Here is a 16,157-nt window from a genome sequence, read left to right as displayed (position 1 = left end):
AACCCCTGACAACACTCACTCCACTCAGTTGTAACTGTTTTTCACATCTGTTCCCTCCACTTGCTGGTGGCCCTTCAGAGAAGAGAGATTGTGTCTTAGACACTTTCCTCCCCCCACACTCTGCCTGGCCTGTTAATAGGCACTCAGTATATGTGGGAATGAATGAGCACAGGCATGAGTGTGTGAAATGAGAAGAGATTAATTATGTCCAGAGCTGGGGAGCCTGCTTCCCCAGGCCCTCCTAGGAAGGGTTTCCTGGGAAAGGTTTATCACAGCCCTGTCCACACACGGAGAGGAGTTCTAGGATATTTTGCCCCATCAGAGGAAACCAGGTTTGACACCACTTTCATTTTATATACTTAGGCTTGTTGAGTTTGCTTGCTATTTCTTTACCGTTAGGCACTTTGCCTACAATTAAGATAAATTGCCACGTGGGCAGCAACAGAACAGGCTCGTAGAGCTCTTTATTAAAATAGCTGAGCGCTAACATTGAAGAATGAAGGGGTTGGAACTAAAGAACATGTTTTTAAAGAAGGCAAACACCTAGATACAATGTAGTACCTTAACTGTTATCAATCACTACTTAATCTAATTAGTTTAGAAGCTATTTTAAAGAGCTTAATTAGATTAAGTTGTGATTGATAACACTTTATACCTACTTGAGGAGAGCACTTCTTCTAATTCACCTTGAATCTTCATGCTTCCAGTCAAAAGCCTATTTCAGGCACATGCTAAGTGTGGGGAAGTACTTTATTGTCCCTGAAATCACTCTGGGTGCCTGGCACTGGGCTGAGCCAGGGACCTCGGCAGAGTCCTTGGGTTCAGACATTCTGATATCTAGTGGGGTGGCCTTGACAAGGACACCCTGAGATTCTACTTCAGGAGGCCTGAGAGCAAATGGGGGAATGCAGAAAAGTCAGCAGAGCAGGAGGAGAGCAGTTTAGCAGGCCCATAGGTACATGGGGTCCACCTAGCTTGAGGTCAAGGTGTGTAGTAGCCCACACCCTCTTAGTAGAGATGTGCTGCTCGGTCACAGTGGCGTCAGGGTAGGGGGCTTGCTTAGCCTGATGGTAGAAGTTCATCGTTGCCTAGAGAGCAGCGGGTCAAGGCAGGTGGGGCCTACTCCTCCCCCATTGCTTGGGGAACTGTGACTTCCTTTGAGCCCGCTAAGAACCATGGGGGAAGGAAACAGGAAGTAGGAAGTTATATCTGGGGTGGGAGGTACAGACTTCAGTCTCTTCTGGGCTGGGAGTGGGAGGTGGGGATGGGAACTCATCCTAACCTAAACTAAAATGCTTGCCTTCCATCTCCCCTCTGCAGCCCGTATGTGTGATGCCCACCTTCGAGGCCCCTCGGGCATCATCACCTCCCCTAATTTCCCCATTCAGTATGACAACAACGCACACTGTGTGTGGATCATCACAGCGCTCAACCCCGCCAAGGTAAGGCTCTTGGGGAGGATGGGGAGTGTCCTACGGGCAGGACTGGACTGGGGACAGTTGTCCTACCAGGGATTTCAAACCCAGAACTTGGTTGTGGTAGATTCTCTGCAGACAATTATTAAAAATTGTTTTTACTAAATACCAAGTAGATAAAAAGCATACTTGTAAAATATAAGATATAAAGAACATCAATACAACAAACACCTGTGTAGCCATCTCCCCACTCAAGAGAAAAAAAAAACCACACAGATATCTTAGTGATGTGTGTCCTTCACTAACCTCATTCCATTCCCTATTCCTCAGGTCACCATTACCTTGATTGTGTGCTTTATTATTCCTCTGCTTTTCTTTATAGTTAGCACATAAGTGTGTATCCATAAAAATATTTAGTTTGCCAGCATTTGAACTTCATATAAATGTAATCATGTTGTATATAGCATTAATCAAGTTCACTCAAAGTTACGTCCTTAAGATTTATCTATGTTGTTGTGTATCATTTTGCACTGCTATATACATCTTTTCACATCTTTATTTCCCAGTTAGTATTTTTTTTCCTGTGAAGTGCCCTTTGTTCTCTAATAAATTTTATAAGTATCTTGCCAAGATCCACAAAATGACCTGTTGCAATCTTTATTTTAATTATACCAAAACTACAGATAAATTGGAGAACTGATATCTTTATGAGACCAAGTCTTCCAGTCCATTAATATGGTATATCTTTATTTACTTAGGGCTTCTTTAATGGCTTTCAGTAAACTTGTGTAATTTTTCCATTGTAAATCTTGTACAATTCTTAGTATATTTATTCCTAGATATATTTGTTGTTGCTTTTATAAATCATATCTTTTAAGATTTTATTTTCTACCTTTTTCTTGCATGGTGGTTAGAAATGCAATTCATTTTTATACTTTGATTTTTGTATATAGCAACTATTCCATAATAATTTATCTGTGAATTCTTTGGAGTTTTCTACATAAGACAGTTATCATCTGCAAAGAATGATGGTTTTGTTTCCTCCTTTTCAATCTTATACCTTTTCTTCCACCTTTTTCTTGCCCCAGTGTTCTGCCTAGAATCTCCAGTGTAATGTCAAACCATTGTGATGATGGTAGGCACTTTTGCCATTGTTCAGTGTTAAACACAATGTTTTACTTCCTCACCATTAAGTATGATGTTTGCTGAAGTCTTTTTCTTAAATTTATAGTTCCTTTCTAATCCTCGTTTGCTAAGAGCTTTTATTGTGAATGGATGTTGACTTTTATTGAGCATCTTTCTATATCTATTGATATAATCATATGATTTTCTCCTTTATTCTCCTGTGTGGTGAATTCCACTGGTTGATTTTTCTGATGTTAAACCAACCTTGCATTCCTGAGATAAACTCAACCTGGTCATTTAGTATTATCATTTTTAAACATGCCTATATTTGATTTACTAATAATTTGCATAGTGATTTTGCTTCTATTTTGTTATGTATTATATATATAACAAAATAGAATATATTATACACACACACACACACACACACACACACGCATACATACACATGCATACACACACACCCCTGCCAGATCTCTGTGTCAAAATATTGTTAACCTCATAAAATGGTTTGGAGTTTTTCCTCTTTCTATCCTACCCTTGTTTTTGGTGTTCTACAGTTTCACTGTCATATGTCTAGTTGTGGATATTTTGGTATTTATCCTATTTGATTTCATTAAGCTTCTTGAATCTATGGATTGCATCTTTCATCAGTTTGGGAAAATTTTTAGCCATTGTCATTTCGACTGTTGTCTCTCTTTATTCTCTTTTCTGCTTCTGGAAGTCTGACAAGGCATGTTAATGTTTCTCACTCTATCTTCTTTGATCCTTTTTTTTGTAATTTATTTATTTATTTTTGGCTGTGTTGGGTCTTCGTTTCTGTGCGAGGGCTTTCTCTAGTTGCGGCAAGCGGGGGCCACTCTTCATCACGGTGCACAGGCCTCTCACTATCGTGGCCTCTCTTGTTGCGGAACACAGGCTCCAGACACGCAGGCTCAGTAGTTGTGGCTCACGGGCCCAGTTGCTCCATGGCATGTGGGATCTTCCCAGACCAGGGCTCGAACCCGTGTCCCCTGCATTAGCAGGCAGATTCTCAACCACTGCGCCACCAGGGAAGCCCTCTTCTTTGATTCTTAACGTCTATCATTTTCTCTCATTCTGTTCAATAATTCTCTATTCAGTTATCTCTAACCTCCGTTGAAGTCATTCACTGGAGATTTATTTTAATTTCAAATATCATTATTTTTAGTTTATGAAGTCCTATTTAGTTTTTTTTCAGGTGCTTTTTGAGCTAATTTTATAGTCTCTTGCTCCTTACATATATTTAAGTTATTTAAATATGTTAAACACATTTTTTTTATATTCTGTGTCTATGAATCTCAGTATATGAAATCTTCGCAAGTTTCACTCTGTTGCCTGTTGTTTCTCACCTCTGGCCCCCAGAACCATGTTTCTTTCTTTGTATTGTAACTTTCGACTATGTGGTTAGAATCATAAACTTTGTCTATGGGAATTCCTTGAGACCTGGGTAGAAGCTGGTGTGTTTGCTTCTGCTCAGTGCCTGGGGGCATTACCAGCCAGAAACCTCTTCAGACTAAATTCTCAGTATGAAGATTTCAAACCACCCAAGTAATCTGAAGGCTGAAAACCCATGTGAAGACAGATTTAGCATGATGGAGTCTCAGGGGAAGTTTTCTGTTTGCTGTTCACTCAGTGCCAAGGTCTGAGATAAACAATAAGCCTCGAGATCTACCCAGAGGGTAACAGTGCTGTATGAGAAGGAAGGTAGGCTTATTTCTAGTTCATCCTCACACTAAGGGTGCAGCCTTAACTAGCTCAGCTTTGTTCAGGGGTGTCATCTGAGAGTCCCCAACTTTGGTGGACCCTGACCTTTGTCTCCTTCTCCCTCTTCTCCACAAGGCCCTGAAAACCAAAGCTCTACTTCACCAGTTTTTAAAAATGCACTCAAGGGCAAAGCCAGCTTCATGCTCTGAATCACATTTTGTATCTCTACATTCACTGGGTTTTAGACTCTAAGAATTCTTACTATACTAGTCTTCTCAGGCTTCCATAACAAAATATAATAGACTGGGTGGCTTTAACAAGAGACAATTATTTTCTCACAGTTCTAGAGACTAGAAGTCTATGATCAAGATGCCAGCAAATTTGGTTTCTGGTGAGGACTCTTCCCAGCTTATAGACGGCCTCCTTCTCACTGTGTCCTCACATGGCCTTTCCTCTGTGCACATTCAGAGAGAAACTTTCTGGTACCTCCTCCCCTCTTTTGAGGACACCAAACCCATTGGATTAAGGCCCCACCCTTATTACTTCATTTAACCCTAATCACCTTCCTAAAGGCCCCATCTCCAAATGCCATCACATTGAGGGTTAGTGTTTCAACATATGAATTTTAGGGAGATATAATTCAGTTCATAACACTTACTAACTTGTAAAAAGCTTTTTTTTTTCTTTTAAAATTTTACTCAACATTTTAAAATTGTTTGCTCAAGAGTGCCTAGGACCATAATACTTGGAACACTGGAAACAGATTTCCTCTGCAAGGCCTTTTACAAAGAAAGATTCATATTTTATCAAACCATTTGGTGATGAACCTTGTCAATGGAGAAGGATGTTTCAGCCACATGGGGATGGAAATGGAGGCTAAACCAGAAGAAGGACCTACTACCATGAAGTTATTAAGCTGCTGACTAGAGGACTCTTTCTTGGGCATTGTTAAAAATGCTTATCTCTGTTTGCTTTTGAATCTGAAGGTGGGGTACGGGGGAAGTGTAGGTAAGGCGTGAGAATTTTCTGAGAAACAATTTGATTTGCCCTCAGAAGGCCTAGCCTTGGCTGGTGTGTGAAGGTCAATGGCCCCATATTGGTCACTACCCCACATGCCCTGCAGGAGGTCACTCCAACCCGGGTTCCTGAAGCCAGCCCCTCTGAAGGACACTCCCTCAGAGTCAAGTTGTGCAGAAGGGTGTTCTTAGCAGCTTCATGGGTTCTTACTGGGCTTCAGGTAGTGCTAGGGGAGCCCAGAAAGGCTGAAGGGAGTTCCTTACTGACACCACCCAGGAGGACAGCCAGGGAGCATACAATGCCGAAAGGAGGGTGTAAGAGAAACTCAAAGTCTTAGACTGAAGACTCAGAGCTGCCTTCCTGCAAGTAGCAGGGAAAATGCAGAGTGTGTTCCTACCCCTATTCACTGGCCCACAGGAGAGATACAAGTGTGTCCAGGAACTGCTTGTCTGGTCACTTTGGGAACATCTCCTTCAGCAAAAATCACAGCCTCTCCAAGTTCACAATATGTTTTATGAGATGAGCATTTATTCGTTCATTGACCATGATATGATCTCTGCCCTGCACAGGAGCGTGCACATAGGCGAGAAGTCATGTAAGTAAATGTAAAGCTAGAGTTTGGATAAGTGCTAATGGAGATGAGTCTAGAGTGCGATGGGAAAATCTAGGAAGGAGCCACTACCTGGAAGATCAGGGAACTTTTCACAGAAGAGGTGACATTTGAACAGGGTCTTAAAGGTTGAGTAGGCTTAGAAATCAATACTTCAGAGTGGATACATGTGCAGAGGCACCAAGGTTTGGAACAGTCTCTTAGAACTGAAAATAATTCAACATGCCTATATCAAGATGAGGCTGGAAAGGTCAGCAAGATTTAGATCATGGTGAATACACATGCTTGGTAGAGAGGCTTGAGTTTTATCCTGAAACAGATTTTAAAGGGTAGAAGTGTTAGGCTGTTGGTAATAACAATAATAGCTATCTCTTATTGTATGCCTGTCATGTGCCAAGAACTGAGCTAGGCCTTCTGTATAAATGACTTTCTTTCATTCTCTTCATAGCACAATTAATTAGGTTTTAAAAAGACCCATTTGATGGATGAAAAAACTGAATCGTGGACAGGTTGAAGGTTAAGAAACTTACTCATAGCACATAACCAGGAAATAAGTGGCAGCACTGAGATTTAAACCCAGTCTTTCTGGGTCTATTGCCCATGAACTTCAGTAGCTGTGCTGTGCTACTGGATGGAACAAGGTCTCAGAATAGATGGGAGGGGTTGGAAGTGGTAGCCCTGGGATCAGCCTTGGGAAGGATGAGGGCCACTCTTTCTTCTGAACCAGAGCAATAGAAGGAAGGTCTGAATTTTTGAAAGATTACTCTGGCATCAGTAGAGCTATTAGAGGAGAATACTGGGGGGAGTGAGACCAGTTAGGAGGCTGAAGCAGTTACCCAAGTAAGAAATCTGGGGTCATCAACCAAGGCTTTGGAAACATGAAGGGGGAGACAGATATAAGAGGAATTTAGGGAATGGGATGGGACTTGATGGCTGATTGGGTGTGAGATGGAGGGAGAAGGAGAGGTCTCATTCAACATTGTGTCCCAAGTGACCACCATAGTGCCTGGTATATAGTAGGCACTCAGTAAACATTTATTCAATGAACAAAAATAGATGATGACTCAGTGTTTTCTGACGTGGACCAATCGGTGGCTTTAAAAGGAAATACAAGAAGAGGAACAAGCTTGGCAGCAGTCAAGAGGGAAGCATGTGCATTTGAAGTGCCTGCATTTCATCCAGTGACATTTGGATACACTGGTTGGAAACTGGATAAATCTGGGTTCAAGAGAGAGATTTGGGGGTCATTTCATCAACACACAGTTGAGAATAGAAGCGTAAGGAATGGATAACCCTTCTTGGAGAGAGCAAAGAGAATGAAAAGATTTAGAATGGATCTGGGAACACAGTCCTTACAGATGAAGGAGATCCAGTGAAAGAAACAGAGAAGGAGCAGTCGACGTGGTAGGAGGGAAATCAAGCTGCAAAAGCAGGAAGAGTTTGCAACCAGGATATGTCTAATAATGGCAACGCTGAGAAACATCTTGTTGGAAAAGGACTGGAAAGAGACTGTTGGCTTTGGTCTTGGAAGAAGACCTTTCAGTGGAGCTTTGGTGGGCAGAGACAGCAGTGGGATGGGGAGGGGGGGATGCTCAAGAGGCCAGGCATGTAGACAGCCTTTTTGACTTCATTGTGAAGTGAGGGAAGGAGAAAGGGCACATGAGGGAGGTCGGGTGGACAGAAAGCTTTGGGCTACTTAGGGTGTTTGTTTAGGATATTGGGATTTTGAGCCCATTTGTAGGCTGTGGGCAAAACAAGCACAGAGAAAGAGAATGAAGATGTAGGAGAAAGAGGATGGTGAGTGAAGGATCTGGAGTGAGTGAGAGGCAAATTGGACTGAGAATGCAGGGGCTTCTTTCACAATGAGCAGGTGAAGAAAAATGCTGTCATGAGAAGGAGCTGAGAGTTTTGCCCGCAGGAGTGTACGGTAGGACTCCTTATAATCATGGAATGATTACGCATCCCTAGTACCTGTATGTGTGTGGGCATGAGGACCCTTCCTGGCATTTCATCCCCCTTGTAGGACCTCTCCTGGTTGAGCTTGACAGGGAGCTGGGAATGTTTCAGTGACTAGGGCCTCCAAGGGCAATTGGAAGGTCCAAACAAGGCCCAAAAATGGTCTGACGTGGGAATGGCCGAGAACCTATGTCAAGATGGCAGCCTTGATTGAGCACCATGGGCTCTGCTGCTCTGCCCTGTGGGAACAAGAACTGACAGTCTCATTGCAGAGGCAGGTGAAGGGTATGTCTCTCCTCGATAAACTAAGAATAAAACAATTAAAACCACCTTGGTCCATCCTCCCGGAAGCATCCTCCCGGAAGCTGGGCAGATTCAGGGAAAAGAGAAAAGGCGGCTCAGAGCAAGTGATGCTGGCCTACTAGGTACACAGCTCTGCATTCTCCCTTTGATTGGGATGGTCTGGAGAAATGCGAGCCCCGCCTTGGCCAGATGGGCTATCTTAGTTTTTGTAGTCATTCTGCCCACAATAACATTTCCCAGATTTGGTCAATCGTCAGAAATACCTGGAGAAAGTTTAAAGACACAAATTCCAAAGCTCTTTCCTCAAAGATCTGATTCAGTGGGTCTGAGATGGGAACCTGGAACCTATATTTTTAAAGAGCATCCTGGTGGTTCTGACCAACCTGGTGTATGTGATAAATAACAACCCCCTTCCCTCCCAGCAAAGCACACGAGGCCCTCCTGCCCACCTCCCCTCGGGCAGCCCTGGCTTCAGCCACACTGAGCTCCCAGTTCAGACACAGCTGGCCCTTTAAGAACTCTGTCCAGCACACCCTATCCCAGTGTGCCTTCCCTTCTCCTCCAGGCAAATCCCTACCCATCTTTGAGACACAGTTCAGATCCCTGCTCTTCAGAGAAGCCTTCCTACCTCCACCAGGTCTTAGTCCTGCCTCTGTTCCTCCAGCGCTTCGTCAGCCGCTTCCGTTTGCATGCATGTTACATTGCACTGTGTCGGGAATCTCTTTCCTCCATAGCTCGTGAGAGCCCCCAAAGTAGGAGTGGCATTTTGTTTATCTCTCCTGCAGTTAGCACAGTGGCCGGCACAGAGGAGGAGCTCAGCAGAGGTTTGGATACGTTACCAACTGACGGAAGAGACCTGTCTCTGCGTCAGGTAGCTCCTCAGGTATGGCCCCGCCCATGCTGGGTCCTATTAGGACCTTTCAGCTCAGCCTCAGGAAGGATGTGGCTGATGAAATTTCCGTGGTCAGGACTGAAACCCGGACCTGAGTCGATGCCCCCTACAGGCGCGCATCTGCCTTTCTTTCACAGCTTCTCAGTATGAACTCAAGACATATGAGTCAAGTTGTATATGATCCTCGCTGGATTTGATCAGGACAGTTAATCCACCTGTGCTAGAAAAGAAGTAAAAGGCAGGCAGGAGAGAAAGAGAGATATGGGAGGGGGAGGGATGAGGACGCCAAGGAGAAGGAGGGGGCCTGGAAGGGAGAGGGAGAGGAAAGCACATTTTATGAACTTCAAAGCCAAAGATAACAGCGTTTTGATTATTCACTCCTTGGGGATTATCAGTGTCACTCTTCCCTTTGTAGATCCGAAGAACAGAGAAATAACTCTCCAGCCAACAATCGCTGTCTCGTGCAAATGTCAGGAACCCATGTGTTGGCCCTTTTGTTCACTCATTTATTCATTGAGCAAACATTCACTCTTGCACTCTCTGTGCTGCGCCCCATGCAAGATGCTGGCTGGTGATGAGAGAGGTTTTCCCTAAATGCCCCCACAGCTCATTCCTCACGACTGGGTGGCTCTACAGGGACCCTTCCACGGCCTCCTCCAAGTCCTGACCCTGATCCCTTTCCTTTTTACAGTTGTTTTCAGTTCCCGGTGTATTTTGGCACTCCTCTTCCCCTAGAGCTGGCCGTGGCCTGTTCCCACACACCTTCCTCTATTCGTGAAGACAAGGCCTGCTCCCTCCTCTAGCCGGGATTTTGTGCCCCTCGCATTTGCCCCATCCCCGTGTTCCTCTGATTTCAGCACTCATCACACTGCGCTGTGTTTCGCATATACCCGTGCGTCTCCCCTTCTAGACTGTGAGGTCTCAGGGCAATGGCCATGTTTGTCTTCCTCTATTGCCTCTCCAAAGCCCAGCACCTGGCAAGGACGTATTAACTGTTGAGTGAATAATTGAATGCATGAATCCATCAACCAATGAGTGAATGAATGGATGAAGGGCTCACTACTCTCAGAGCCAGCAAAATTAAACCTGAGGTAGTGACCAAAGTTCCAGAACCTCTGAAAGTTCTCAATGTCTCCCCCTGGGCTTTCTTTCCCAACCTCCTCAAAAACCTTCCTTAAAGGTGCCGGAGGCCTCTCTGCCTGAACTCCTGAGGGTTCAGAACAGCCCTTCCACCGGACTCCCCTCCTCCCCACCCCAAGAGCCAGTTCTCCAGCCCTGCCCTGGGTCCTCAGCAAGACCCAGGCAGGAGTCACCACGCGGGCCGTGCCCAGGGAAAGGGAGTTCCCTTCCTTTCGTGGAGCTAATAGTCAGGCTGTCCTCAGCATTAGTATCCTGAGGCGGGGGGTTGGGGGAAGCCAAGGTCAGCCCTCAGGAGCTCAGAGAAGTGCTCTGAGGAGGAATAGGGAAGCAGGCCTGGAGCCGAGGGTTGTGGAGGGAGCTCTGACTCACTGGGAAGGGGTAGGGGCAGGCCATGGAAAGCCTAGGGTTTCCATGCCAAGAAGCGGAACTTTCTCCTGAGGCTCAAGAGTTGATAAACTTTTCTGTGGTGATGAAAGCCTTTCTTAAGAACCCATAGTCATTAGGTTCTGATTGGCTGTGAGTTGCAGAAAACTCCTCCACAGAAGCTTGAACAAAACACTGATTATTTCCTCCATAACCCAAAGGTCCGGAAGTGAAGACTGCAGGGCTAGTTTAGTAGTTTTCTCAGTGTCTTGAGCACCTCCTATTTTTCCCTCTGCCATGCTTTGCATGTGGCTCTTGTCCTCATGATCACAAGAAGGCTGCTTCACCTCTGTCCTCACATTTGTATTCCAGGAAAGCAAGGAGAAAGGTGGGAAAATGCTCTGAGGACTCCTCAGCTCATGTCTCATTGCCCAGAATCCTGTCACTTCACTGTCCTTAGCTCTGAGGTTAGCCAGGTATATTGCCACGTTCCAAACAAAACCAGCGTTCTATTAAGAATGGGTAAATGGTGGGAGGAACATTGATTGAACCACTATGTCTGTCACAGAGTCCCAATCATGAACTAGATCAAAAGGAACTGCTTTGGTTGGAGCAAGGCCCTGCCCACTCTGGCTCTTTTCCCACCTTTGTTTGTGCCCCCTTAGTACCTTTGTAGAACCCCGGGGTGCCTGGGAACTCAATTTGAAAACCATTGCTCTAGGCCAGAGGTCAGCAAACTTTTTGTAAAGAACCAGATCATAAATATTTTACGCTTTGAGGACCATGTGAGGTTTCTGTTGCACATTCTTCCTTGTAGTGGTTTATTTATTTTTTAACCCTTTAAAAAAGTACGAACACTTCTTAACTCAAGGGGCCAAACAAAAAGAGGCCACAGGCCTGATTTGGCCCAAGGACCATAGTTACCCAACCCCCGCTCTAAGGGGTCGCGGGGCACAGAGTTTTTGGTACAGAGTGAAGGATGGGCAGCAGAGGCCGGAGCCCAGCTAGGAGGCAGTTATAGGAATGCGGTCATTGGACAAAACAATCTCAGTCTAGATCTCTTGGGACTCCAGCTTCCCAAAATATGCCTGAGAGCTGTCACATCCTCTGGAGCCTCACTGAGACCTTGGGCACAGCCTGGCAGGACTGGGATCCCTGTCCTTCGGCTGGTCCTGGATGGTGCTCAGGAAGCAAGGAATGTCCTCTGGGCCCAGGGTGGGCACCCTCCATGGTCCCACTCCCGTTGCCCGCAATTCTCCGGGAAGGCGGCTGTGTGCTGAGGGGTACAGTCTCCAGGATTCCCTCCCCCACCCGCTCTCTGCAATGAACACAGACTCAGGCTCCCCTAAGCCCTCGTCCCACTCCTGGACCCTGGACCAGCCTCCTGGCAGGTCTCTCTGCCTCCAGCCCTCCCTCCATGCCGAGTTATAGCTTCCCCCCCATCTTCACCCTCAAATCCAGACTGCTTGCTCTGGCCTGCCAGGCAAAATGCAGACTCAGCCGTGCTGCTCGCCCCTCCCCGCTGACCCCTCGGCTGCCCTCCTTGCTCCTTGTTCCCCTGTTCACTGCTCAGAGCATGTCCGGGACGGAGCCCACACCCTTCTCCATCCTGCAGGTCCCTGCACACCCACCTCCTCCGTGCAGCCGCCTTTCATCTCTCCCTCCTTTGCCGTCCTCCAATACTCACCATCTGCACTGTGCACTTGGCGTTTAGATTCTGCTGTGAATTGTCAGGCAAGTGAGATAACTTATGGGAAGCAGCTAGCTCGGTGCTTGGCACAAGGCAGGTGCTCAGTAATTATGCCCTAGTGCAGGGTTTGTTTATTCATTTACCTAATGGGTGCAAATTGGGTGTCTGAGCTGTATATACGCGTGCCTCTTTAATCATGCCTATTTCATGTGCTGCCACTCTCCTGCCTTAGAAAGACACTTTGCCAGCTTGATTTATCTGTATGTTAGTTAATGAATCATTATAGGATCCTGTCTTTAAAGAAAGGCCAAAGAGAAGAGCGAAAAAAAAAAATGAAAGCACCAGTACACTGTGCACTGGGGGCCCATCCCAAAGCTTCGACATTGTGTATGTTGTGCTGTCTGCTTGGTGTAATTAGCTCCCATGTTAGGGTCAGACACTCTAAAATGCAGCTCACATCAATGGTGCTCTCATCAGTGATGTGAATCATTTTATGGCTCTGGGTTCTGGCCTTCAAAGCAATGTTTTCCCATCATAGACATAGTAATCACGTGCTCTGTCTTTTGGCGGTGGCTTCGTGAGTGGGGGCTGGCCGGAAGGGGTGACGGTGGTGAGAATGTACAGGCAGGACCCTGACTCCCTGCAGAGGCCAGGCCCCTTGGTCTGCAGAAGGCACAACTGGCCTTGGAGTATTTTATGAGCAAGTGTTAGCTGAGCCGCTGGGATCCAGAAAAAGAGCTTAGGGAAAACTGAGAGGATAAGTCGTGGTCCCTACCTTGTGGACCGGAGACCTCCCTGGGATGCTATGAGGCGAGCACAGTGGTAAGGGCCTGGCCTCTGGCTGCCTGATGAGTCCCAGTTCTACCACTTAGCTGTGTGATCTTAGGCGAGTCGCCTAATGTCTCTGTGCCTGGGCTTTCCCATTTGTAAAATGGAGGTATTCATAGTGGCTGTTGTGAGTCTTACATGAGTTGATGTATGTAAAGCGCTCAGAACAGAGTGGAGTACATTATAGGTGTCGGCTCTTGTAGTGACAGAATCTCTCAAGAGAAGATCAAAGGGAAGATCAAAAATTGTGATTAAGTGTCTCAAAGAATCTCCTAGACCAGAGGTCGGCAAACTACCACCTTTGGGCCAAATCCAGTTCATTGTTTGTTTTCGTAAACTAAGCTTTATTGGAACACAGCCATGCCCATTCGTATACATACCAATGTACATGGATTATGGCTGCATGGACGTGTGAAGCTGTGGCTGCATTCATGCTACAGCAGCAAAGGTGGGTCATCGCAACAGACATCAGATGGGATGCACAGGGGCAAATATTTACTGCCTGGCCCTTTACAGGAATAGTCTGCCGACCTTTGTCCTTGATGATAGCTCCTGTGAGGGGTCCAAGAGCCTGGCGATAAGTCTATGCTGGGGAGTCAGGAAAGGTCTGGAAAGCGTTCTCCCATTCAGCATTGTCTGAGCCCGTGGCATGTGCCTGGCACACCGACAGGCGCTGGTGGTTCAGAGGCCATGAGACCTGGCCCCTGCCCTCCAGGAAGTTCATGGTGTAGTGGAAGACCAGGTAAACAGATCAGTCGCAGTGCAGCAGGTAAGTCCTGACACGGAGAGGAGAGGAAGGGCAATCAGGGAGCACTTGGACAAGAGCTCAAGGAGGCGGAGACGTTGCTAGGGGAGCTGGGGGCGGGGGAGGGGACTGTGCAAAGCGGGGTCGTGAATGGGCCGATGTGAGGGGAGACCACACAGGCCCTGAGGTGGGAGGGCAGCAGGGAGCAGGTGCCGAGGGCCCCCCCCCTTGCGTATTGGGCTAGGAAATGGCGACATCGTTCTGTAGGGCAGGACTGGGGAGGGTAAGAGATGGGAAGGCGATTCCAGCCTAAGCAGATGGTGATGATGGGTCCTCAGGGAACATGGAGGCGAGCTTGCCTGCTCGGCGGGAAAACCAGAGGGGCTAAGGCTTCCCCACTCACTGTAGGTTGCCCACTGTAATATGTGTCTATGTAGCCAACAAGGATTTTTATCAGTAGGGTCTAGTGTTTTTGTCGAAACTATCTGAGAGCCCCAAGCAGGAATGCTTTCCTCACTCTACTTGCATACCACCGGCGATGGGCTGCTCACTACCTCTGAATGCAGTCCTTTTCACTGTGGGACAGTTCTGACAGTCCCAGAGTGGGTTCTCAGTGCCTTGTCGTCTCCACGTTTGCCCCTGGAGCCAGCCAGGGTTACTGCTGCTCCTGCCTCTGCCCCTGAGTCTCTCTTCTCCAAGGTCAGTACCCCCAGCTCCTCCATCCCCTGTTTTCCAATAGGCCCCAACTGCTGCCTTCCTAGGGCCCACATCCTCCCTCACCCACACTGTTGTACAGCCCAGACATCGGGCTGTTTTCCACCAGCCCTCAATGCTATTGCTCCTAAAACAGAAGTCTCATGCCGTACATTTACTTACAACTCTTCCATGATTCCCCCTTGTCTTTAGGACAAAGCCTAAATCCTTAGCATGACGGACAGCCCTTCCTAACCTGGCTCCTCCCACTTCTCTGGCGTCACCGCCCTCTGCTTCCCTCTCAGTCAGACAACTCCAGATCTACTCGCCCCACGCGTCTGCCCCAGCACCTGCTTCTCCCTCTGCCTGGATCACTTTCCTTTCCTTCTCCGTTTATCGGACCCCAGTCCATCTCCCAAACTCAACCTGGGCTTCATTTCCTCCAGGAAGCCTCCTGCAGCCTCCTTCCAGCCAATGGCACCCATCCTCCCTCCCGTCCACGCTCACGGCTTCTCCCTGTGAGTCCCGTGCCCAGGCAGAGGGCACTGCACAGGCGGTACCGGGCTCAGGCACAAGTGCAGCAGCCGTTTCCTTCCGGGGCACCTGAAGGCGCCCTGGGGTGAGGCTCTGCTGGGCTGTTTGGTTTGGACAGAGGAAGCCTGCACCACTAGGAAAAATCATCCATGGGAATTCTCTACTCCTTGAGGGGCAGAATGGAAAACAAAGAAGTGCTTGCAGCCTCCCTACTGGGAGCCTGAAGGTCTTTATCCCATTGAAACCAGCCTGAAACATACAAAAAGAGGCCCCGATGAGATGTTGGGATGGGGGAACTCTGTGTGTTCTGTCTTCGTGAACGGCACTGTCACCCACCACCCAATTGCCCAAGCCGGGAAGCTGCAGGTCTTCCCAGACTCCCTCTCTCCCTCAGTCCCCACATCCGTCCAGCCACAAACCCTGAAGACTGCAGGACCGTCTCTCTCGTGCGTCTCCACTGTGTGGCCCTCCTGCGTCGCTCACCTAACTGCCACCGAAGCCTCGAATCAGCCCCACTGGCTCTGGCCTCTCTCCTGCCACGTCAGTTTCCACACGAGCAGCCAGACCAATGTTCTTCTCCAACACCTAATTGTCCCCGTTCCCACTGTTTAAAACTCTCCTGCTGCTCCTCCCTCAGGATAAAGCCCAGCTCTTTGGGGCAGGGGAGGCTATGAGGCCCTTTGGACCTCGCTCCAGGCAGATGTCTCAAGTTCTGGACCTTCTTGAGCCACCTCCTTGCACAGAAGGCCCAACCACATTGTCCCCCAGAGTGAGGTAGCTGATGGCTATGTTCCGTTTGTGGACCTGCATTGATAGACACTGACCACTCTGGAATGTTCCATCTCTGCCACAGCTCGGGCCTTGTGCACTAGACCCCTGCCTCTCCCGTCATCCCCTTCTGTCCCCGACAGTCTTCCAGAGCCTTCAGAACTCTCAGACCACCATCCCCCTGCCAATCACAGCCTCCCCACCTCCCCCCACCATAGGCTAGCATCTGTCACCTGGGGTTGTGGTTATCAGTTTACTGTTCTGTCTCCCCGCTCACCCAGGGCAGGAACCGTGTCATGCTCACCGTGAAACCCTACCTCCTAGGCTGGCATGTGGTGTGAGTGCTTAGTAAA

General features: G+C 47.6%; 1 protein-coding gene across 1 annotated transcript in view; it reads left to right on the top strand.

The window, feature by feature from the left end:
• CSMD2 (CUB and Sushi multiple domains 2) overlaps positions 1-16,157 on the top strand; it is a 658,022-nt gene that overhangs the window by 338,646 nt on the left and 303,219 nt on the right. The window contains exon 10 of the mRNA XM_059896727.1: positions 1,321-1,442. Within this exon, the coding sequence (XP_059752710.1) occupies positions 1,321-1,442 (122 nt within the window). The remainder of the gene's footprint in view (positions 1-1,320; positions 1,443-16,157) is intronic.

Source organism: Balaenoptera ricei, chromosome 1 (genome assembly GCF_028023285.1).
Source record: "Balaenoptera ricei isolate mBalRic1 chromosome 1, mBalRic1.hap2, whole genome shotgun sequence".
NCBI classification, from domain to species: Eukaryota; Metazoa; Chordata; class Mammalia; order Artiodactyla; family Balaenopteridae; genus Balaenoptera; species Balaenoptera ricei.
Note: the sequence above shows the minus strand (reverse complement) of the source record. Positions and strands in the feature narration are given on the sequence as shown.